This window comes from Mytilus californianus, unplaced genomic scaffold, assembly GCF_021869535.1.
Source record: "Mytilus californianus isolate M0D057914Y unplaced genomic scaffold, xbMytCali1.0.p SCAF_19, whole genome shotgun sequence".
NCBI classification, from domain to species: Eukaryota; Metazoa; Mollusca; class Bivalvia; order Mytilida; family Mytilidae; genus Mytilus; species Mytilus californianus.
The window spans coordinates 1412793-1439747 of NW_026262667.1; the positions used below are offsets into that span (position 1 = coordinate 1412793).

The 26955-nt window shown below is 32.2% G+C and overlaps 1 protein-coding gene across 2 annotated transcripts in view; it reads right to left on the reverse strand.

Annotated features, from left to right (window-relative positions):
* LOC127727043 (receptor-type tyrosine-protein phosphatase epsilon-like) overlaps nt 1-26955 on the reverse strand; it is a 177881-nt gene that overhangs the window by 52550 nt on the left and 98376 nt on the right. For both annotated transcript variants that reach the window (XM_052234447.1, XM_052234446.1), the window contains exon 5: nt 13779-13891. In XM_052234447.1, the coding sequence (XP_052090407.1) occupies nt 13779-13891 (113 nt within the window). The remainder of the gene's footprint in view (nt 1-13778; nt 13892-26955) is intronic.

Genomic DNA, 26955 nt, shown 5'->3' on the forward strand with positions numbered 1-26955 from the left:
ACAGAATGATGGACTGTGAATGCTGTCTGACACAGAATGATGGACTGTGAATGCAGTCTAACAGAGAATGATGGACTGTGAATGCTGTTTGACACAAAATGATGGACTGTGAATGCTGTCTGACATGGAATGATGGACTGTGAATGCTGTCTGACATGGAATGATGGACTGTGAATGCTGTCCGACACAGAATGATGGACTGTGAATGCTGTCTGACATGGAATGATGGACTGTGAATGCTGTCTTACACAGAATGATGGACTGTGAATGCTGTCTGACAAGATGGACTGTGAATGCTGTCTGACAAGATGGACTGTGAATGCTGTCTGACACAGAATGATGGACTGTGAATTACTTTAATACCCTCTTTTTAGCAAATGAGGACATTTTAGCCAAAAAAAATCAGATGATTTAGTACCAAAGTGTAACCCATTTCAGTGCCAGATTTTTAATCCATTTGAGTAAAAAATAAAAATTATCGAAGGCAATATTATAGTGAAAGTAAAATTTTTCCATTTTTCTTTATCACTTATAAATAGGGATGTCAACGAGTACTCTAGTACTCCAGTATCGCTCGGTAGTACCGAGTATCGAATACCAAAATAATACTCGACTAATCGGTTTCTGTTAGAATGTTGTTGCCTTCTTAAAGAAAAAAATATTATAAAGAGCGCCTCCTGGGAAATTAAATAGTAATCAAAATTAAAAAAACGCTTCGAATGTTTGCTTTTAATTGTCAATTAAAATTCCCTCGAACAGATGTAGGCTATGAACAAGAGCACCTTTCCAAGGCTTACACTTTTAGCTTATTGTCTCTTAGTCATTCCAACACCTCTATGCCGTCAGAGCAAATATTTTCATCAGCAGGACTGTTAGTTACGTAACAAAGTTGAGAAATTGACTCGTCCCAGAAAAAGTTGAAAAGATAATATTTCTAATAAGAACAAATTCGTTGCACCCTTTGTCAACCCTCAGAGAATGGTTAAAGGTATCAGTAAGCTCTATACTAATCATCACCCCTTTGTTGATCATTAAATGTGTTTTTGTACGAATCACAAATACTGTTGTTTGAGTAAACATTTTTCTATATATATTTATTAATTAATTGATTAGATTATTGCCAGTTTACATAATTAGTGCATGTACACATGTAGTATTAATAAGCTATTAATTTAAAGAATTTCTAATAGAGTATTTTATATGATTTTTAATAACATTTTATATTTAATAGTATTTTTGAAAGCAATTTCTAAACAAGTAAAACTGTGAGCTACTGCTCACTGATGATACCCCCGCCGTAATATTTCGGTAAACAGGAAGTTGTTGAGTGATGAATCTGAAAACGCATCACACTGTAAAGCTGACTAATATAAACCCTGGAACCAAATTTCAGAAATCCTTGTCAAGTAGTTCCTGAGAAAAATGTGACGAAAATTTTGAACTTGGCTATCATGTGTAAAATAATACAAGTGTTCCGTAAACAGGAAGTTGTTAAGTGATGAATCTGAAAATGCATCACACAGTGTAACTTACTTATATAAATCCTGAAACCAAATTTCAGAAATCCTTGTCAAGTAGTTCCTGAGAAAAATGAGACGAAAATATTCATGGGACGGACGGACTGACTGACGGAAGGACAGACAGAGGTAAAACAGTATACCCCCCTTTTTTAAAGCTGGGGTATAATTAAATTAATAAGAACCCTAGAAATATTTTGCAAATTAACATGCAGTTTATTGTATATATGTACATGTATGCTTTTTTTAAGTGTCTCATAAGTCAACTGTTTGGCTAGGCATTGATTGCATTTTAAAGATATTACTTTTTATTTGTATATATGTCTAAATGTACTGTATCAATCAATGTGTGACACCCAAATAAAAATAGATTTTATTATTATTTATTATCAATTACGGTATAAAATTCCTGGAACTATTATCTAGTCATAGGTAATTATGTTGAGGGTTTTACGTCCATAAGACAACGACCCGCAATACGTAAAATGGGTATAATTTGTGTTTCCATTTTGTAGATGTTGATCCGAGCGAGTACTCGAGTATCGCTCGACAAATCTAATGAGTACTTGATTAATAAATCTTCACCGAGTTGACATCCCTACTAATAAACTATAAAAAATTTTAATGTCAATACAGCACATTATCAAAATGACATATTCATTAAAATAACACAATTTGCATTTTAAAACCAAAACTGATCTCAATAATTACAAACTGTTCTAGCTTGGAATTCATATTCCAGTGATCGGAAATAATGGGATCTTAAATATTCCCCCTAAAATATTGACCATTAAATTACAGTAAGAACTGTTATTTTTTAATCTCACTGGATTTCTTAACTTTTTAAATACTTTTTCAATTCGATAACGGAACCCTTCCCATATTGCACCTCCTTTTCTTTGTTTTGATTTAATAACATATTTTTTCTTTTTTAAATCACTTCAATATAGTTATTTCGACATGAAAGACAACAACACTCAAATTTTTACTGCATGGTACTCGTTTAATTGATCGACATGTTTGGCCAGCAAGCGTGGCGTCTTCAGGACAAGTATATACATGAAATAAAACAGTGAAGTACAAATTTTGTGGTTATTGCAGTTAACCGGAAGTAATGTTACAACAATGGTTATGACTATGTTATCAATAAAAATAGAAAGTGAAAGTGAAATTAAAATAGTTAAGTCGAATAGAAAATGAAAGTAAGTCAATAAAGTTATAAACGGTGGTTGGCTGCTATTCACACACCTCTGTATACAGTCTTACTGGAGGTTCCTACTGGTATTGTTATAGAGATGATGAAAGTGGATGATAAAATGTTCGGTTTAATTTGGCAAATGGACAACATCTCACTGGTAATTCTGTACCAATTCAACTGGCTTCGCTCTAGAAGGTACTGCTTCCAATTGCGTCAGGAATATTATGAGATGTATGATCGCCACTGGTATTGGGAATTATAAAAATCGTGGTAGATCTGTAAATATCTAATTTGTTTGTAAAATGTCTACGAATAAGGTTTGGGGTTCATTCTGTTTCTGGCTCCGTTCTCTTTTCTCTAAATGGGTTGCCTGGTATCCCAAATAATTATGACTATGTGTACTTATGTGTTGTGTTTATTTTCTGCAATAGAGGGCTCCTTATGTGTATTTTCCTGTGGTTGCTTCTGTTTCCATATCTCTCCTTCTTTCTTCTGGTGGTGTGTAAAACAGTAAGACTGTATACAGACGTGTGTGAATAGAAGCCAACCACCTTGACTTACTTTCATTTTCTATTCAAATTAACTATTTTTATTTCACTTTCACTTTCTATTTTTATCGATAACATCGTCATAACAGCCATTGCTGTAACATTACTTCCCGTTAACCTTAATAACTGCACAATTTGTACTTCACTGTTTTATTTCATGTATATATTTGTCCTGAAGACGCCACGCTTGCTGGCAAAACATGTTGACCAATTAAACGAGTACCATGCAGTAAAATTTGAGTGTTGTTGTCTTTTGTGTCAATATATTCCCTTTTATTTAAAAACAACTGTGAATACCTAGCCGTATCCACTCGTTTTTACCCTACCGCACAATCACCACTTCAGGTGTTGGTTCTCTTATAGAATTACAATATAAATGTTGTTAAACTCATTAAGTTTTCCTTATAATGGAAATACAGGTGAAAGGATTAATCAGCCCTTAAAAAGGCTAAAATAATTGTTGTTTGTTGTTTTATACATAAATCATTCTGTTGGTTTTCTCATTTGAATTGTTTTACATTTTGTTATGTCAGGGCCTTTAATAGCTTGTTATGCGGTATGGGTTTTGCTCATTATTGAAGGCTGTATGGTGACCTATAGTTGCTAATGTCAATGTTATTTGGTATCTGGATGAGAGTTGTAACATTGTGCAATCATACCGCATCTTTTTTTTTTATAAAGTGTCAGTCATTAAGTGTCCACTAGTAGTTTTGAATTTGTTCCCTAAAATGTCCTGCTATTAGAATGGTGGGGCGTAACAAAAATGTTAATATTCGTTATAAAATTAAAGAACCTTAGTGAGCGCGCTCACATACCTCACATCCTCACATTGTCATTGGAGAAATAAAATATGTGTAAGAAAAAAAATTGTATAAGAAAAAAAAATTGAATCATAATTTCCTGTCGATATGCACATCTACATAGTATGTCCTTATTATCTACAAAGTTTCATGAAATTCTGTTGTGTGGTTTCAGAGGAGTTGCGATGACAAACTGTTGCAGTAGTACATTGAAGCAAATAAGTTCAAAGGGGCGTAACTCCTAGAAAAAAAATTGAACCGTAATTTCCTGTCGATATGCACATCTACATAGTATGGCCTTATTATCTAAAAAGGTTTCATGAAATTCTGTTGTGTGGTATCAGAGGAGTTGCGATGACAAACTGTTGCATAGTACATTGAAGCAAATAAGTTCAAAGGGGCGTAACTCCTAGAAAAAAAATTGAATCGTAATTTCCTGTCGATATGCACATCTACATAGTATGTCCTTATTATCTAAAAAGGTTTCATGAAATTCTGTTGTGTGGTATCAGAGGAGTTGCGATGACAAACTGTTGCATAGTACATTGAAGCAAATAAGTTCAAAGGGGCGTAACTCCTAGAAAAAAAATTGAACCGTAATTTCCTGTCGATATGCACATCTACATAGTATGTCCTTATTATCTAAAAAGGTTTCATGAAATTCTGTTTTGTGGTATCAAAGGAGTTGAGATGACAAACTGTTGCAGTAGTACATTAAAGTAAATAAGTTCAAAGGGGCGTAACTCCTAGAAAAAAAATTGAATCGCAATTTCCTGTCGATATGCACAACTACATAGTATGTCCTTATTATCTAAAAAGGTTGTGAAATTATGTTGTGTGGTTTGAGAGGAGTTGCGATGACAAGAAACAGGACTGACGGACTGACGGACTGACGGACAGACGGACGGACTGACGGGTCAAAAACATTATACCCTCCGCAACTCGTTGCGTGGGGTATAATAAAGTAAGGGGTTTTATGCTATTAATCAACACTTTAATTACTCAGTCAGACCAAAATAGTAACAGAAAGTATTTGTTTAGAAATTTATAATCATATCAAATGTCTACAAGAAGTCATATTCTGAAAATCTATTTTTCAATTTTTTCCAAATCTAACATTTCAATCAGAGCTGAAGATAGCTCAGAATTTCTAAGTTCATGACAAAAAGCTATTTTTTCACACTATATAAATTTGATAAGGTTCATTATCTTTTCTCAGAATTTTCCATGATATTTCTGGAATTTTGTTATAGACTTGATATATTATAGCAAAACTATTTCTCAATCTTGCTTTTATAATACCAGTTTTCCATTAATAGCATTATCAAATTACACTCTATAGAACTTAAACAGACGGATCAAAAATCAAGATACCTTTAAAACGTCATTCAAAACAGACGAACACAGGTGAAAAATTCTCTATCTTATTTTCATTATACTTAGTCAATGCTACTGTTATTTTCTATAAAATTTGAGCCTTTTATAATATTTCTACTTAATTTTGACTCTAAAAGCAACAGACCCCTGTTTCACTCATCTTACTGCTTCAAGTATGATTATCTTCATTCCATAAATCAAGCTTATCCTTCTTAAGGTGAAGTGTACATAATTAGCTACTCCACAGAATTTTTTAAAATTTCACATATGAATTCTACTTATAAAATTACACCAGAAAATAAAATAAAAAAAGGGGGTAACCGTTTTCATTTTTAAGATACAAGCTGTTGAAATTAACAGCATGATACGCCAAAAATACAAAGGATACATAAGGAAAATCATAAAAATCGGCAGATATTTTTACATTATCAAGATTTTCTATTTTGTTGGTCCACAGATTTTTTTTTTAAATTGATATACGATTCAAAACTGAACAACGAATCCATTGAGGCAAAGAAAGTCCTTAGCAACCGTGCTAGTTTTCAAGCTATTCCCTGTGGAAGTTTGATTTTTAGCGGAAACAATTTAAAATATTTGGTGACATCATTGATGTCTACAGTAACATCGCCACAACTTCTACGCTATAATGCTATTATACTGTACAGTGGCATAACAAAATCGTGAGTGTGTATCGCTCATTTTCCTAATTATTGCAAAAGCTAAGCGTATTAAATTAATAAGGAAATAAACTGACTAATTTTCAAGGATATTTTTGCCGCCTAAAAAATGCAAGTTGGCAAATAAATGTACTGCAAGTGAATGAAAGTTAGTGTAGGATTTAACTCTATCTATTACCTGTTTGTAATGCCGCTTGTATTGTTCTAATTTTTTATGAATCAAATATTGAGTTTGAATGTGTCCCGGTTAACACAGCGTTGACAGAAAGATTCTTAAAAAATTTAATTAATCGGTTATAATATTGGGATCGCGTATACACGTCTTTTTTCAACCTATTTCTGCATGTTTGTATTTAAAAAAGTAAACCTAATTTTCTGCATTTTTTCATCTTTACCATTTCCGGTGCTATTCAAGTTATTGCGCGCAATATAGTCTACATTACAGCCCATTTTATGTGTCTGGTTCACACACATGCACGTGACGCAACTCTGTAATTTCATTTTACAAAATTTCCTGTCAAGATCATTTTCCCTTTTCTTCAACTACACGACAAAGCATGATATAATGTTTGCTGAATGGAGTTTCAGTAACAAAGGAAATTATTTCTTGTACCATTATTTGTTAAATATCCACATGCACGGCTTCAAAAAAAAAAGAAAACTGCATCTGCATATTATGACTCTTCAACTGTTTCGGTTCTTATACATCCTTGGCTTTCAAATATTCGGCTTTGAGCGTTCCTGATGAAGGTAAATCCAGTAAAGCGCTTCGGACACATGAAACTTATAACGTGTTGTTTTCATTTTATCTTGAGAATTTGTATGGCTGTAATAAGATCAAAAGAAGAACTCGCATATATATTTTAACAAAAAAGAACAGATCGGAGTTTTGGTATAACTTCCAGTAGCACATAAAAAAATAAGGAGATGTGGTATGACTGCCAATGAGACAACAACCCGCCACATTTCAAATGAAGTGGATGTAAGCAATTATTATAGGCAACTATACTGCCTTCAACAATGAAAAAACCCATACCATATAGTCGGCTATAAAAGGCCCCGAAATAAAAAATGTGAACCAATTCAATCGAGAAAACTAACGGCCTTATTTATAACAAAACATTTTACGAAAACCAAATATAGTGACAGATATGAACCAATGACAACGACTGAACCACAGGATCCTGAATGCTTGTTGTAAAATTGTGAACTAGGTGATAGAATAGAGCTGACCGTGCGAGATCCTCATGGATAATCGTTAAACATTCCTTGTAGTCGAATTTGGAAGTATTTCTGCAGAGTTTATTAAAATTGGATACAGTTGGTTTTTAAATTTAAAAAAAAAAAAAACGTCTTTAAAATGCTATCAAAATGATAGTCTTAACTCATTTCACCTCTCATTCCACCAAATATTAAATTGTAGTTACAAGTGTTACATAATTTTCTAGACCCCCTTTTTCTTTACCTTATACTCTATTCAGTCATAATCTTGAATTGAGACTTGAGAAGAAAAATGTTACTTCAAATTTGCAATCACTACTTCTGATTGATACACAAAAGCACAATAAAAGAAAACAAATTTCGCTATCACTTCGAAATTGGAATTTGATAAAGAAGAATTGACATGTTCTATTTGTATCATACATGTGTAGTTTCAGTTTCAACTATGGTTCTAAATATAGATTTAATTTCCCCATAAATTGCGGACGGATTAGAAGACACCTGGTTTTTTTTCTGCACCTGTGGATAAAGTTGAAAACTGAGAGTTGAATGACATAGATTTTACTTATTCTAAGATAAATGTTAGAATGCTCAATTCTTAGTTTCTGTGTAATGTTTTGTGGACTGAATCTGGTGTTTGTTTGTTGTCTTTGTTCTTGGACTTGTAAATGTTGTGCTAGTGGTCGAATTATCCCCTTGGTATCATCTTACTTTTTATATAAATATAAATCATGTTCTAAAATTTTCAATTGCATAAAAAACGAACATGCCAACGTCTTTCTCTAAAATTTTACGTTACTGCATGTATTTCATTCAAACCTACGATATTTAGTTTAAAACTAAAAGATATTGTTGGGTCAATTCTAGTTTGATTTTAATCAATTTGATACGAATCTAAGCAGAATTGTCACTTGTTTATTTGGTTATAATTTTGTTGTAAGGCGTTTTTACTTTCTATTGATATAACGTTAAACACGGGTCCTATTACAAGTGTACCCTCTCCTGCGTGTTTTAAAAAACAAAAACAAAGGTACCATAATTGAGTCAGGCTAACTAACAATAGGATACTAGCTGATTTCTGATTGGAGTCATTCAGATAATTTCTTTGAGGTTTTGAGACAGCACAGGCGAACTTGTTTGGATTCGTGATAGACCGCACAAAGTCATTTCTCTTTTGTGTGCCCATTTTTCCTTTCTTGGAGTAAGGGAGATAACTTGCGTAACTAACAATGCACGTTTTTTATCCCGAATTCCGCTAGAGGCGTGCAATTACGTACACTTCGCCTTAATTAAATATCTACTGTGGATTCATTTATTTTACGTGGGTATCAATTTTCGTGGATTGAGGAATACTTGCATTTTCGTGGATATTTGATTTCATTGTTTTGCCAATCTCTGCATACAAGAGTAGCCGTAGCCTATTCGTTGAACATTTGAATTCGTGGTTCACCTGTATCCACGAAACCCATGGAAATTGGTATCCAACGAATAATAATGAATCCACAGTAAATACAAAAGTGCTGTTCATAAACAAAAAGGACATTGAGGGATTCCATTTGACAGCATAAGGAACTTGTAATATTGAACCTTCATTTCTTTGTTTTGATTTAATAACATATATTCAAGTTAAACCAATCCAACTTTACTATTGTGAGACTGTAAGTTTTTGCTAAAATAGGCTACAGAAAATATAGGTGACCAGATTAATCAGGTGCTAAACTGGGCTATAATGATGGCGCTAAAATGTCCAGAAATTAAGTTTTAAATTTTTTCCCTAAAATGTCCTGCTTTTAGGTATGTTGGGGCATCAAAAAACATTTCCTCTAGTTTAAAAAATAAAGCAAAAAGTAAAATAACAACAATACCGAACTCCAAGGAAAATTCAAAAAGGAAAGTTCTTATCAAATGGCAAAATAAAAAGCTCAAACACATCAAACGAATGAAAAACAACGGTCATATTCATGACTTGGTACAGGCATTTCCTTATGTAGAAAATGGTGGATTAAAGGGGTTTCATGCTATTAATCAACACTTTACTCTACTTTTGACAAAAATTCGAACAGAGTGAATACTATTCCATTATTCTTAATAACATCAAGGTAAAGTTGATTTATTATAATTATACAGGTTCATATACATTTAATCTATTATTCTTATTATTCTTTAATATAACCATTTCAATCTAAGCTAAAAAAATTACCTCAAAATTTCTCAGTTCATGACAAAAAGCTATTTTTTCAGACTATATATAAATTTGAAGAGAGATTCATTACAGAATACTTTTTTTCTAGAATTTTCCATGATATTTCTGGAATCTTGTTATAGACTGATATATTATAACAAAATTATTTCTCATTCTTGTTTTAATGACAACTGTATTCCATTAACAAAATGATCAAATTACACCCTATAGAAATTATACAGATATATCAAATGTTCAATATACCTAAAAAAAGTCCCCACAATTGCAACAACACACTCTTCCCTTTTGAAACCAAACCAATATCTTTAGACAAGATTTCCCAGTAACTAGTTGGTTTACAATTTAATACTGCTATAAAAAATCTGAGAGTTTAAAACAACTGCTGCTAGAATGCTGTACACAGACAAGATTTTACATCAGAAGATTTAGTACTTTAAGCTTGCTTTCAGCTTTTATAGAGTATAATTTATTATTGTTTACATGTACCTATGTTTTTGTTGATGTCAACACTGAGGTTTTGAGTTCAAGCCCCCCTCCCCCTTCCCAGGTGGCAGGTGTGTTGGACTCGATCTTAATTGACAAGAAATGCTAGTTTCCTTCTTCAGGGATGTGGTTCTCTCTGGGCCACCTTCCTTCTTCCACCAATAAAAACTGCCCGCCATGATATAGCCAAGAGAGCTGAAAGTGGCTTTAGGCACCAACAATCGATCAATTATGTACATTCTTCTTTGTATTTTTTGTCATTCCCCAAATAGAGATTAAAATCGGGCCAATTTTATTGTGAAATTCTAGTTTAGACCCACCCACCCCTCCCCACCTCCATTTTCATATGAATGTCCCAGATAAGGAACTTTGTTAGTAGTTGTCGTGAATCATATCTTAATGTTCATTGTTCTTTAGGATATGTTAATAACAATTCTTTCATTCATTTGCAGTTTTCTTGACTCAAGGCAATTCAGAACATCTCATATTGTACAGACACAGAGGTCTTTCTATTTATCTTTTTGTTAGGTTTCTGTCTTCTTGATGTATACCCAACATCTCTGAAATATAAGGATCAAATTTCTTGTGCTCAGTTAATGATTCTTATGCCAAGGTGATAACGTGACATATAGATTTGTTTTATCATTTTTCAGTTGTTTAAGTTTTAGGTTTCTGATTTCTGAATAATAACTGTAATTGGAAATCTGGGTCATCAGACAAAACTTTTTAAAGTAGATGACCTGTGAATAATTCATGTCAACTTGGATCATTGGAATCTTTGAAAAAGCTAAAAAAAAAATTTGGTCATATAGATAAGTTTCAAATTGTCTTCTTCTACAACATACAGTATAATCTATTTGACACTGTATGAACATGAGGTTTTGACATTTAAAGGAATAAGAGCAAAATAATCTGCATGTACATATAGAACCAGGCTGTAAAGAATAAGGTCTAATAACAGAATGAGGCTGTAAAGAATAAGGTTTGATAACAGAATGAGACTGCAAAGAATAAGGTCTGATAACAGAATGAGGCTGTAAAGAATAAGGTCTGATAATAGAATGAGGCTATAAAGAATAAGGTCTGATAACAGAATGAGGCTGTAAAGAATAAGGTCTGATAACAGAATGAGGCTGTAAAGAATAAGGTCTGATAACAGAATGAGACTGCAAAGAATAAGGTTTGATAACAGAATGAGGCTATAAAGAATAAGGTCTGATAACAGAATGAGGCTGTAAAGAATAAGGTTTCATAACAGAATGAGGCTGCAAAGAATAAGGTTTCATAACAGAATGAGGCTGTTAAGAATAAGGTCTGATAACAGAATGAGGCTATAAAGAATAAGGTCTGATAACAGAATGAGACTGTAAAGAATTAAATGTCTGATAACAGCCCTTTTTAATGAAAATTTTGTTACAAGATGAAATTATTTTAAGACAACACTTGATGAAATAAAGAAAGAGAAGATAGAATTGACCACTGAAAGAAAAATTGGTTCGCACATCTATAGTTTTAGCTGTAAATTATTTTAAACATTTTTAAGGCCTAAGCACTCACACATAAAAACTGTATACTTTTATCCCTAGCTTTATTACCAATGAGTGGATAAACCTTCCTTTGTGGATTGTTAGTCCAGTAACATGGTACTTAAAAAACACTAAAATATTGGACATTTTGTTACAAACATTTAATATTAATCCAAGATTCAGATACTAAAATCTTTATGAAGTTCTAAAACAAAAATATAAGACTGTTAAAACTCCATGCGTATGCTTACTGATGTTAAGCCATTATCATAACTTTGGACTGCAAATTTTAATGTTCCGACTTAATCTGAAGAAATTGAAAATTTATGGACAACGTAATTAGATCTTATAGTCTGAAATTCATCTGCAAACTAAACTAACGATGTTAATGAGGATGATAATAATATAAAACAACATACAGTAATTCCATCTAAGTTAGTTGAAATAAAATCAATACACACAAGAAATTGATAATTTGAGATTTATTCATAAATAGTAATACAGCTGATCAGGGGTTATTTCAGGTTACAGTCTAAATTTAACCTTTTATCATTTACAAATAAGGGGAGAATACAGGATTATTAGAAAGGGGGCGTAATTCCTGATAACTGAATATTTTTTGGAAGATTTTATACTAATAATTTATATATCAGATTTTTTCGAATGCTGACATTATGGTTTCTTAACCACCAACTGTCTTTTAAGGTCATTTCATGTCACAATTTTTTTACAACTTCAATACTCTAAACGAGTTCAATTTGTCTAAGAATCGGCCACTGCAACCAATTTGCTGAGTCAATTTCAATAAACTCAACTAACTCTATATAGTTGATTAGTGCACATCTGTCATGATGGATTTGGTTGTTATTTTTAGGTCCTTTTTGGTCAGATAGTTCTTCAACTGTTTCGGTATTTATAACATCCTTGGCTTCAAATATTTGGTCTTGACTGGTCCTGATGAAGGTAAATCCAGAAAAGCACTTCAGACATATGAATTTTATATTGTAATTGTTTTCATTTTTTTCTCAGGGAAATCAAAATAAATGCCTATGAAGTTTTTAAAGGGAAGTAACTCTTGTGTTTAGGAACAAGTAGTTAATAATTTTAAAGGGATGTGACTCTTGTTTAAGTAAAAAGAGAAAAATTACTTATAGAACTACTGCATGATAAACATTTTTTTTTTTAATAAATGTATCTTTCACTATTTCATCTTATCAATCACCTTTCTTTTAGTCATACTTGGGTATTAATTTACCAGTCTTAATTCTTTTTAAAACTGGTCCCTTTGTATTCTGATGCTGATGCCTTTCACTTGAAAAATCCAAAACCTGAATATCATAACTGACAAAAAAATCCATAGTATTATTCTATTTCACAAAAAATATATAAAAAAAAAGTTATACAATACTAAAATAAGACTGGTAAATTATCATTATCATTTATTATTTGATTAACATTAAATCTCTGGGAACACACAGGGTCCATATAAAATACTTTGTAGGTCAGTTGCCAGAGTAAGGTCCATTTTTTCATGGACCCCATATATACTCAGGTATATTTCTTTAAGTCATTATATAATGAATTCAACCCCCTTTTAATGTCTCATAGGACTTATTTGTTGTACATATTGCAATTTTTGCTCATGTGCCAGTCAGTGTCTTTTGTAAAACCTGAACATTTTCAAACTTAATTTTTCTTTTCTTTTACATTTAGTAAATTTGCATTATACTGGTGTTTTAAATCATTGGCTTCTTTAACCTCCGTAATTTAACATTAATCCAAGCTGTGTTTTACTCAATCATTATCTGCCCTACATAGCAATATGACATGCAGAATAACCTTGTATTAGCTGGCAATCATTTAAGGAATGTGAAGTCACAATAGTAAAACAAATAGAGTAGCTAAATAAATGATATATAGTCCAACTGCACTATTAATAGATCAAATATTTCAGTCCAATGAACCAGTAAATAAATAGAAACTGGGGATTGACACAGTATGTTAATAATATCACAGAAAATAGAAAACAGAGATTCATTGACAAAAGGTTTCGAACTGTTAAAAATTAATAATTTCAGAATGATTTTTTTATATTTCCAATTATAAACTGCAGAGCTTTATAGAAAAATAAAAATGATGGTTTTGATGTGAAAAAAGGTCAAGATTAGTTTTGTCACACATATATATAAATTGAATCAAATTGAATGGAAAAAATATATATCACTTACCCGAACTTCAATTTTCAAATATTTATCTGATTTCTTTTGCTTTAGTCGTTGTATGAACTGTTCTGCTGCAATAGGTTCCTTCTTTACTGCTGTTACAGCCTTTTCTTCCTTCTCTGTTGAAGAATCACCAAATCCAAATACAGACTTTAAATTTAAAATTTGCTGACTTAAAGCAGAAATTAAACGTCTTCCCATCATTTAGGTGACATTTCAGTCTTCAATTTATATCTTTATACTCATGTTGAAATATAAATTCTTGTTTTGCATGAAATGAATATGAATAAAAAAATAAACCGTTTGTTTTTTATCACAATGTCACATGACAAAGAAACATTCACCATCCATTATATAAAAACTATCAACGATCAACAATAAATGCTCATAAATGCCCGGAACACAAAAATTGCCTAATGACCATTGTCGTTGTAATAAAATCCATTTTCCAACAAATTCCACATTACAGCACTTATGTGTGGGAAACAGACATACATGTCACATTACTCTTAAAACAATTACTTTCTTCCACATGTCAATCAATGATTTTACAAAGCATTGTTTACAATCAATTCAACACAGTCTCTTTTATAGGTAAAAGGTTCATTTTCTATTAAAAAACAACATCTGCTTTTGTTAAATCCTTTTTTCTACTACAGCATACACAGACTAAGTAAGCCATATGTTTGTAGTATGTTATATTAACGTATTGTCAATTTAAAAGGTAATATTGAATTTTTCACGCTGTAATCGACCAATAGTTTAGCTCCTGTATCCTTTGATATGATCAATTCAATGTTTACTTTTTTCAGTAGTTATTCATATAAACAAATGATCATTTTTATATTGTTTATTTGGCCTTTTTTATTGATTAGATTATTTCTAAAGTTTCAGTCATCAATAATTTATCTAGGATCCTATATCAATTTTAATAGCCAGATACTAATATTATTTTAGTATGAAGTTCATAAAGGATGTTTTTGGTGAGAAATAGTCAGCTAATACCGACATTTGAAAATACTATTGTTAACAATGCATTATAGACATTATAATGAAAGTCTTAAACTTATGTGATAATAAAATGCCAATAAATTCCAATTGATTTAGTAGAAAATATCTAATTCATGCATATTGGATGAATTAAATCGGCTGGAAAGTCGAACAAATATAGAACTTCAGTAAACAGGGAGTATCTGATTTCTGTCCGATAATATTGGTCAGTTTTATAACCTTAATACATAGACAGACTTCCAGGAAAATTAACACTGTTGCACAATACATATTACACGTAATAGATGCCGTCTGCTGTAGTTTAAATGATATCACTCAAGATACTATAACTTAAAAGATACTTCATCAAATAACCCAATAGCATGGTTGTGGAAATAACATGCCCGATTTGCCAAGTAAATATGATCCAACTACTTGTCTAGGATAAATGATTTCTGTTATAGCACAACCAGTAGGGACATGCCGAGAAAATTTCAGGAAAAACAGATTTTTGTGTAGTAATGAAGAATTTTGATATTTCCACATCCCTGTCAGTGGAACAACAGAATGAAATCCCTGTCTAAAAAACTTAATTAGTTTATGATTGCTGCACCTCATCCTGGATCCAATATATTTTCTCAGGAACATTGAGATACCATAATTTAGCCACTATGTTTTAATGGACAAATACTGGAAATAATACAAATTAAAAAACAAATATATCACACTTTTTTAAAGAACAGATTAAAATGGGGCGTCAAGAAATATTACTATAAAAAATCTATATATGTAAATTGGTATTTAATCACAAAAGCTCAATTATTACTATCTGTAGGAAATCTGATCTGCTAACTATTCAATACAGACATATTATATCAAAATAAATTGTCAAATATTATTGCGTACTGATTGATGCATTGAATAATTAATGATTTTTTACACTTAAACTGGAAATGTTTTATCCTTTGTGTGTTATAAATCACTTCAGAGTGGTCAATAGTACTCTTGTCGACCATTCAGTCATTTAATCACAAATAGAAGAGGGTATTCACTTCATCATACAGTTTGAAATATGTGTTATTATATTATAAGATCTTGCATGCAACCTATAATTATTATTTTCGAAGGATTTTAAATTATGATATATGGCTTTGTGTTCAGCTGAAAAAAAAACATGGCACCAACGTTTTTCCTTTAATTTGTTTCACAAAACAAATTACAACAAAAATTCGTAAGGGTTCCGCGGAACCCAGTGTCTCGCCTACTTTTGCTGTTAATCGCAGGCTCAACAAAAATGAGGGAAAAAATTAATAAAAATATTCCTCTCTATACTATCTTTTGATTGTAAGTAGCTTCTGTCCAAGTTTGGTAAAAATCCAGGATAGTTTATGAATCTAATAAATGTTTTAAAAACTTAAACTGCAGACTGTATGTAATGTTAACTGGAAGAAAAACTAAGTCCATTTATAAGTAAAATACGGAAAAAATGGAACAAATTTTTAACAAAATTTCCTTCTAGATACTAGCTTTTAATCATAAACAAGCTACTGTCCAAGTTTGGTACAAATCCAGGATAGTTTAAGAAAGTTGTTAAAATTTAAAAAAAACTTTAACCACAGAGTGAATGTAATGTAAACTGGCAGAAAAACTAAGTCCATTTATAAGTTAAATACGCATAAACTGGATTTTTTTTTACAAAATTTACTTCTGGATACTATCTTATGATCATAAACAAGCTTCTGTTCAAGTTTGGTACAAATCCAGGATAGTTTAAGAAAGTTGTTAAAATTTTAAAAACTTTAACCACAGAGTGAATGTAATGTTAACTGGCAGAAAAACTAAGTCCATTTATAAGTAAAATACGGAAAAAATGGAATTTTTTTTTACAAAATTTACTTCTGGATACTATCTTATGATCATAAACAAGCTTCTTTCCAAGTTTGGTAGAAATCCAGGATAATTTAAGAAAGTTATTAAAATTTCAAAAACTTTAACCACAGAGTGAATGTAATGTTTCCTGGTAGAATAACTAAGTCCATTTATAAGTAAAATACGGAAAAAATGGATTTTTTTTTTTACAAAATTTACTTTTGAATATTATCTTATGATCATAAACAAGCTTCTTTCCAAGTTTGGTAGAAATCCAGGATAATTTAAGAAAGTTATTAAAATTTCAAAAACTTTAACCACAGATTGAATGTAATGTTTCCTGGTAGAATAACTAAGTCCATTTATAAGTAAAATACGGAAAAAATGGATTTTTTTTTTTTACAAAATTTACTTTTGAATATTATCTTATGATCATAAACAAGCTCCTGTCCAAGTTTGGTAGAAATCCAGGATAGTTTAAGAAAGTTATTAAAATTTCAAAAACTTTAACCACAGAGTGAATGTAATGTTTCCTGGTAGAAAAACTAAGTCCATTTATAAGTAAAATACGGAAAAAATGGATTTTTTTTTTTACAAAATTTACTTTTGAATATTATCTTATGATCATAAACAAGCTTCTGTCCAAGTTTGGTAGAAATCCAGGAAAGTTTAAGAAAGTTATTAAAATTTCAAAAACTTTAACCACAGAGTGAATATTTGTGGACGCCGCCGCCGACGGAATGTAGGATCGCTATGTCTCGCTTTTTCGACAAAAGTCGAAGGCTCGACAAAAATAACTGATGTAAGTCCATTAAGTAAACTTACTCATAAGTCAATTAAGTAAACTTACTCGTTAGTCAATTAACACAACTTACTTGTAAGTCAATTAAGTATACTTATGATCAATTTCAGTGGAAACATTTTTGGTGAAACATACACAGGTATCAACCCTGATCATCCCAACATGGCAGAGACCAAATAAGCTGGAAGTATTTTTTCATGATGTATTTCTTTTACTTAATGCTCAGTCAAAAACTGAGCAGGCGATACAAAACTTTATGTTGGCATTATACCAGTTATCACAGGGTTAGATTTAAACTTTTTGTTATAAGGTAGAATTTGCTCACGTTATATACATACAGCAATTTAATTTAACAATTGGTAATTCAGAAGTTGTAATTTTGGTAACTGAACAATTGACTAGAATAAACTAGACTGGAAAAGTTTGAATACATGATTAGTTGTTATTGTCTGTGAACTAGCTTTCAGTAACTACAATGAATCTCAGATTGTTACTTTGTTTCTTTAGTCTTTTGTTTGTTTTTTGTGTGCTTTGTGTCAATCTGATTAGTTCAGTCTTTTTCAACTGATTTTCATAGTTTGTTCTTAAGTTATGCTGTTACACTACTGTTTCAGGTTAGGGGAGGGTTGGGTGCCCAAAATCATGTATAACCCCTCCACATTCTGTATGTGCCTGTCCCAAGTCAGGAGCCCAAATAATTAAGCATTTGTCGTTTATTGTATTGTACATAAATCAGGCAGTTGGTTGTCTTGTTTGAATTGTTCTACATTTGTAATGTCAGAGCCTTTTATAGCTTGCGATAGTCAGTATCAGTTTTGCTCATTGTTGAAGGCCATACAGCATACCTGTCAACCTATGACAATGAAAATGCAGGTGATGTCACCTGCATAGAAGAATGAAATCTCAGGTCATAACGCGTACGAACTTTTTCGTGCTGAATTTCAGTATTTAGGGGACATTTTTCTTATAACTTATATCAAAGTTTCCAAAACATTTCCACATGGTTAAGTAATTTAAAATTGTACATATCATTATTTCATTGCACCTGGAGGCCATTGATAGATTTGTGTTTCATTGCCTTAATTCCTGTTCATATTCATTCCATGACATACAATGTGCCAATTTGTGTTTTCTTTACAAACATTTGTGCAGCTTTTAATCAGTAGAACATGTCAATAGTTGATATTAGAGTATAATAAAATAAAGTTAAACAATTAAAGGAGGAATAGATGAAAAAAAGTAATTTTCAAAATTTTTATTTTCTAATTGTTCTAAGGTAGAACAATAAGTAAAAGTATTATTCTGATATGTTTGTGCATTCAATTCATTTTAGATTTAATCTTTTTACAAAAAAAAACATAAGTTTAAGGAGTATATTGTGAATTGACAAAAAAGGGGAAGTAACTCAAGTTGTTTTTAAAACCACTTTGAAATACACAAATTATTTACGACCTAAAGCTAAGGTAATTGGTGTTAATTAACAGTGTGTTTGACACCAAAGCTGTCAAGTGAAGCCATGCACTGAAATGGGTCAATTGAACTGAGTTTACACAGCTAGTTGAACTTCTTGTCCAGGAAGAATTACGAATTTGCTGGTATTTCATTGAAATCACTTTATATCTAATCAGTCTGAAGGCTAAGGAATCCGGATGAAAACGGGTTATTTTCCGAATTCCCGGGTTATTTGGTCACCTGGCGGGTGTTCCGGGTGACCCCTCAGAATTGTGAAAATCTGGGGTCACACCCGCAGGATCCGGGTCAGTCGACAGGTATGCCATACAGTAACCTTTAGTCGCTAACTTCTACATCATTTTGTCTCTGATGGAAAGTTTTCTCATTGGCAATCATAGCACATCTTAAAGACACTACCAGAATCATGAATGGCTCATCTGGTAAAATAAAAAAAAAAGTGGCAGCATGATCTCTCACACATTTTATAAGATTTTGGCCAGGTTTAATCTAGATCCATCCAATGAAGAATTTTTTTTTTTAAATAGTCTTCATTTAAGATCAATAACCCCAATAAGGAGTCAATAGATGTTATCCATAATTTTATTTCATTTAGATCTTGTGTTGCTGATCCATTTGCTGTTAACAGTTTCTCTCTGTTCATTCTAGTTTTCAGGATTATTGTCAAAAATGGGTAACAAGAGTATGGGTCCATAGGACACCATGCCTCACTTGTATTTTCACATTTCCATATAAATGAAATATTGGTTAAAATCTGAATATGACATACAATGTATATATCAATTCACTTTATAATGATTGTGTGTACAAAGTTTCAAGCTGATGTGACTACTAACTACACTTAACCAAAAATCAAACCTACCTTAAACCAAAACTTTACCTGATATGGGACAGGCAGACTATAATGGACAGACTAAAACACAAACCAAAAAACATAATGCCCTTCTTCTATCATAGGCATAAATCATCATTGAAGGGCAATTACTCCTATAAGGAATTGACTGATGACTTTCCCCTTGTTGACTTACATGTAACTTATTCTCTAGGTGATCATTTTTGCCTTTTAAAAGTTTCTCTTGATCGATTATATTTTCCAAGAAAATATCCCAAAAGTGCAAAAAAAAATAGGTGAAGGCCAATAACTCTTACAGGGAGTCATCGCTAGATTTCAATCATGATTTATTTGTAGATCCTATTTTGCTGATAATTTTTGCTCTTTACAGTTCCTTTCAATATACTACTGTGGATTCATTATTATTCGTTGGTTACCAATTTTCGTGGTTTTCGTGAATACAGGTGAACTACGAATTCAAATGTTCAACGAATTACAAAGGAGTAAGTTCGGTAAGGGCCATATTTGGCCCCGGTTATAAAGTTCAATGTTACAAGATAAAAAATGTTTTAAGCTGACTTAAAGACATGTGAGAAAGTTAAAAAGAACTATTTGTGTCAAAGTTTTATTCTAAAGCATTGATTTTTACATCCAAAATAGGTCAAGATAAGAGATTTTGGCGAAAATTGACAAAATTGGCCAGATTTCAACCAAATTTAAGACCAGGAAACATAGAGCGCAGGCGTCAACAAACTAAATATTCAAGTTAGGCATGTAAATGTCGTTACAAACATTATTTTAAAAGATCTTTTTTGTCAAATAATTTACCCATTTTCATTGATTTTTTCGTGGAAAAATCAAAACGAGTACTATAAATCATTAAAATCATTACTGAAAGTCAACAACTCCTGTAAAGGAGTCATTTTTTTATTTTAACTATGCTGACTTAAATGCAGATCTTGTCTAGCTGGTCATTTTTGCTCCTAGATGGTCATTTTTGCTGCAGTTTTTATAAGCAAAAATGCCAGACAACAGACACCAAGTGATGGCAGTAGCTATAAAACCAGGTTTAATCCACCATTTTCTACATAAGGAAATGCCTGTACCAATTCAGGAGTAAGTCAGTTGTTTTCCTTTCGTTTGATGTGTTTGAGCTTTTGATATTGCCATTTGATGAAGGACTTTCCATTTGGAATTTTCCTTGGAGCTCGGTATTTTTGTTATTTTACTTTTCACTTGGACCTTTTGGTCCATGTGATCTGAAAAGTATGGGTCATCTGGCATGTTGTCATTAGATACAGGTTGTTAAAAACTGACTTCATGTTGTAGGGATTATACAGGGAAAAAGCATTATTGTGTGAACAGAATTTTGAAATATAATATGAGATGATAGCTCTTGAAAAACACTTTCAGAAGATGCAAATTTGGGTCACTGTTGTTTTTTTCATGCTAATTAAATACTGTACATCTTTTATCAAAGTATATTATCTGACTTATCTCCCTTTAAAATGCAAAGTTTAAATCAAAAATTAAGACAAAACAAAACATATTCAGTATTTGTAAATACAATTGTCATTTTAAGAAAATTTGCCTATTTTGATATTGACAGAATATTTGCTGTTACATTTGTATAAAGTAAAATCACAAAAATACTGAACTCCGAGGAAAATTCAAAAAGGAAAGTCCCCAATCAAATGGCAAAATAAAATAAAAAACAAACACATCAAACGAATGGATAACAACTGTCATATTCCTGACTTGGTACAGGCATTTTCTTATGTAGAAAATGGTGGATTGAACCTGGTTTTAAATGTAGCTAAACCTCTCACTTGTATGACAGTCGCATCAAATTCCATTATATTGACAACGATGTGTGAACAAAACAAACAAAAACAATAGGTAAAAAGGGAATGGGATTGTAGTTACGACATAAGGAACATATCCGACATCATCTGTGAAACAGATATTCCATAAGGGTCAACCAACTCGTGATGGCGTCCGTAAAATTTACAAAGTGATGATTTCAACTTCACCATTTGGAACTCTTGGTTTAAAAATGAAAATCCACACAATTGGGAAGCTGAAATCATCTCTTTTGTCATAAAATTTTGTTTTCAACCGACCCCCATAGTCAATTTCTAGATATAAGTCATAATCAAATGGCAAAATCAAAAGCTGAAACACATTAAAACGAATGGATAACAACTGTCATATTCCTGACTTGGTACAGGCACTTTCTTATGTAGAAAATGGTGGATTGAACCTGGTTTTATAGCTAGCTAAACCTCTCACTTGTATGACAGTCGCATCAAATTCCATTATATTGACAACGATGCGTGAACAAAACAAACAGACACAATAGGTAGAAATTTAAAAAAATAGGGGTACAGCAGTCAACATTGTGTTATCATCTTAATCACTATAGAAACAAACAAATGTAACGAAGAAGCACAAAAAGGCATACATCAAATTTAAAATCCTCATTTTGCTTATATTATTTGTGATCCATAGATATAAGATGGTGAAATTAAGACCCCCATACAACCTAAACATTACACAGCTGTGATAAATGAGCAAGGTGATACAGGGAGCTATAAATGTTTTAACAATAAATGACATAATTGCAGTAAGGGCACTGTAATATGTTGGCATTGGAAGCAGCTGTTGAAGGTCAATAATGGCTGGATGGTATTGCAGTAAGGGCACTGTAATATGTTGGCATTGGAAGCAACTGTTGAAGGCCAATAATGGCTGGATGGTATTGCAGTAAGGGCACTGTAATATGTTGGCATTGGAAGCAGCTGTTGAAGGCCAGTAATGGCTAGATATTATTGCAGTAAGGGCACTGTAATATGTTGGCATTGGAAGCAGCTGTTGAAGGCCAATAATAGCTGGATGGAATTGCAGTAAGGGCACTGTAATATGTTGGCATTGGAAGCAGCTGTTGAAGGCCAATAATGGCTGGATAGTATTGCAGTAAGGGCAATGTAATATGTTGGCATTGGAAGCAGCTGTTGAAGGCCAATAATGGCTGGATAGTATTGCAGTAAGGGCACTGTAATATGTTGGCATTGGAAGCAGCTGTTGAAGGCCAATAATGGCTGGATGGTATTGCAGTAAGGGCACTGTAATATGTTGGCATTGGAAGCAGCTGTTGAAGGCCAATAATGACTGGATGGTATTGCAGTAAGGCCACTGTAATATGTTGGCATTGGAAGCAGCTGTTGAAGGCCAATAATGGCTGGATAGTATTCCAGTAAGGGCAATGTAATATGTTGGCATTGGAAGCAGCTGTTGAAGGCCAATAATGGCTGGATAGTATTATAGTAAGGGCACTGTAATATGTTGGCATTGGAAGCAGCTGTTGAAGGCCAATAATGGCTGGATGGTATTGCAGTAAGGGCACTGTAATATGTTGGCATTGGAAGCAGCTGTTGAAGGCCAGTAATGGCTGGATATTATTGCAGTAAGGGCACTGTAATATGTTTGTATTAGAAGCAGCTGTTGAAGGCCAATAATGGCTGGATGGTATAATAACACTGAACCACAGTTTAGGCGAACCGTTTAGCTGGACAGTTTTCCCTAACTTTTTTACACTTTCTAGTCATAAAAGTGACATCACAAAGAGTAATTAATGGAAAAAGCACTAACTAGATAACAGACATGTCAGCTATTTATTAAAGGGCCCTGCTTGCACATTTTTGTGTGATGCTCAGAATCAAATAAGTAAAACTGATACAAACAAATCAATACATATTCCTGGGATATCATATTTTGTGGATTTTGAGGTACAAGCAAAACATGGAACTAAGTGCCTTACAATATACATATTGACCATGTCATTTTGAAAATAAGGAACTACATATATTTGAAAATGGGAGCAGACAGGTAATTTTTGACATCAGAAATCAATTTATGATATCATATCCTATCTTGATATCAAATTTCGTTGAAATCTGAGAATTTTGAATGTTTACATATTTTTAAGGCCAGTGTGAATATGGTGGCAGACAAATAACTTTGTCCCCAGGAATTAGTTCAGGATATACTGTTCTAAATTGATATCAAATCTTGTCGAGCACTTTGAGTGCATGCGCATTTACTTATTTTGACCGCCATTTTGGTAATTATCACTTTGGAATAGAATTATACCTATATATCAATTTTCCTTGAAATCATAATACAAACACAGATGTTTCTCAAATCTACTTATATCCATGAAGGTACAAATTCAAAAAATTTTGTAATAGTTTGAAAATGTCATATGCATGCATCATAAAATTATAAGCATTAATTTTCTCAAGAGATTATGCAGGTTGTCCTTTAATCCCAGTAATATTCACAAAGGTTAGACTGACATATGCCATGAAAGTGAACATTAAATATTATAAATATGTTATAAACAGATACTTCCATCTGCAAAGTTCATTTATAGAAACATTGAAATGAAGAAATAAACAAAATAGCATTTTTCATTTGAATGCGGTACTTTGAAAAATCTATACCAAGACAACACAGTTAACTAAAGCAACAAAGAAATATCGGTTAATGTATTCAGATGAAGTGATTGTACACAAGCGTATGTTTTTGATAAGGAGGGATGGGCCTACACTCCTATATTGTTTTGTCAAAATGTAGCAAAACAAAAAATCTTTTTTATAAATAAACATCATTTTTTCTTGTTTAGTTAATTATTTCTTGAAGAAGAGGTACTGTAAACAAATCATTAACACAAATTCAATCCAAATAAAAAAGTAGAGATAAATTGAAATCAAACCTTATACTGAAAATCACATTACTTAAAATATTACCATAAAGATATTCAATCCTTGTATAAATACAGTGTTTATCCTGATATTAAACAATTTAATTAGTCAGTCCTAAAACTATTACCACAGACAGAATCAAAACTTACAACTCGAAAAGAAACAGACAAAATCATGGTAAAAAACAAAATGACTTGGAACAAATCCATTGAATATATCCCATATCCAAAATGCATCACTTCACTTATGCTCCATTAACTCGGGTAAAAACTTCATATCACAGTTTATTTAGACCAAATTTTATCATCTGTGTTTAGTTATGATACTGAAATTTGTCATTGTGTCCTAAAACATGTGTGTCAATCACCAGATATATTGATGAGAGACTCCCTGAATTTAATTTTTTTTCAAAGAACTTGGAAATCTCCTCATGAAGACAATACTCCTGATATGGTGGGAGATTGAGGCAAACATCTCCATATTTCTCCCCTTTTCATCATTATTTTATCAAGTAGTTGTTTGTCCTTAAAAGAGGAGTAGGTGCAACAAAGACCATTTAGGAAAATAAATGTGAATAAAATAAGTGTGAAGTTCATTGGGTAAAGCCAAAGTTATCACATAAAAAATATTACTGTCTCAGACTGGAGACTACAAATATGTTATTTCCAGCTTCAACTATGTCATTACCAGCAAATAGATTATTTGACAACTAGGTCATGACTAACAATATAGAACTACCTGACAACTATGTCATGTCAAGTTACCTAAAATACCTGAAATATGTTATGACATGCTACATAGAATTACCTGACAATGTCATGACTAATAATCTAGAACTACCTGACAACTATGTCATGACAAGCTACCTAGAATTACCTGACAACTAATGTCATGCCAAACTACCTAGAATTACCTGACAACTAATGTCATGCCAAGCTACCTAGATTACCAGACAACTATATATGTCATGTCAAGCTACCTAGAATTACCTGACAAATAATGTCATGTCAAGCTACCTAGAATTACCTGACAAATAATGTCATGTCAAACTACCTAGAATTACATGACAACTAATGTCATGCCAAGCTACCTAGTTTACCTGACTAGATATGTCATGTCAAGCTACCTATAATTACCTGACAACTAATGTCATGTCAAGCTACCTTGAATTACCTGACAACTAATGTCATGTCAAGCTACCTATAATTACATGACAACTAATGTCATGTCAAGCTACCTAGAATTACCTGACAACTAGTCATGTCAAGCTACCTAGAATTACCTGACAACTATGTCATGTCATGTAAAGCTACCTAGATTACCAGACAACTATATATGTCATGTCAAGCTACCTAGAATAACATGACAACTAATATCATGTCAAGCTACCTAGAATTTCCTGACAATTATGTCATGTCAAGCTTCTTAGAATTTCCTGACAATTATGTCATGTCAAGCTACCTTGAATTACCTGACAACTAATGTCATGTCAAGCAATCTAGAATTACCTGACAACTATGTCATGACAAGCTACCTAAAAATTACCTGATAACTAATGTCATGTCAAGTAACCTAAATTATGTGACAACTATATATGTCATGTCAGGCTACCTAGAATTACCTGACAATTAATGTCATGTCAACCTAACTATATTACCAGACAACTATATATGTCATGTCAACCTACCTAGATTACAAGACTACATTATATGTCATGTCAACCTACCTAGATTACCAGACAACTTTATATGTCATGTCAAGCTACCTAGATTACAAGACAACATTATATGTCATGTCAACCTACCTAGATTACAAGACAACTTTATATGGCATGTCACACTACCTAGATTACAAGACAACATTATATGTCATGTCAACCTACCTAGATTACCAGACAATTTTATATGTCATGTCAACCTACCTAGTTTACAAGACAACTTTATATGTCATGTCAACCTTCCTAGATCACAAGACAACTTTATATGTCATGTCAACCTACCTAGATTACCAGACAACTATATATGTCATGTCAAGCTACCTAGATTATAAGACCAGCTGCCTAACTTTTATAGATTTCTTGACAACTAAGGGAGCTACCATTTGATATGTGTGTGTGTGGGGGGGGGGGGGGGGCGTTAGGATGAAAAATTTTGTCCTGCATTTTTTTTTAGTTGTAATCTCTGTCCTGCCTTTTTTTTCACTCTATTCAGTCCTGCCTTTTTTTTTTATTAGTTTATCCTTTTTTTTACATAAATTGTCATCCTGCCTTTCTTTTTTTTTTTGCCAAGTTGCTCATTCTGCCTATTTTTTTTACTGAAAACTCCTGTCCTGCCTGTTTTTTTTCAAATTTCATCCTAGCCCCCACCCCCCCAATAAAAATCAAATGGTAGCTCCCTTGAGGAATTTAACATACTTAAGCTTCTATTATGCAACTGCCTAATTTTTACTTACATT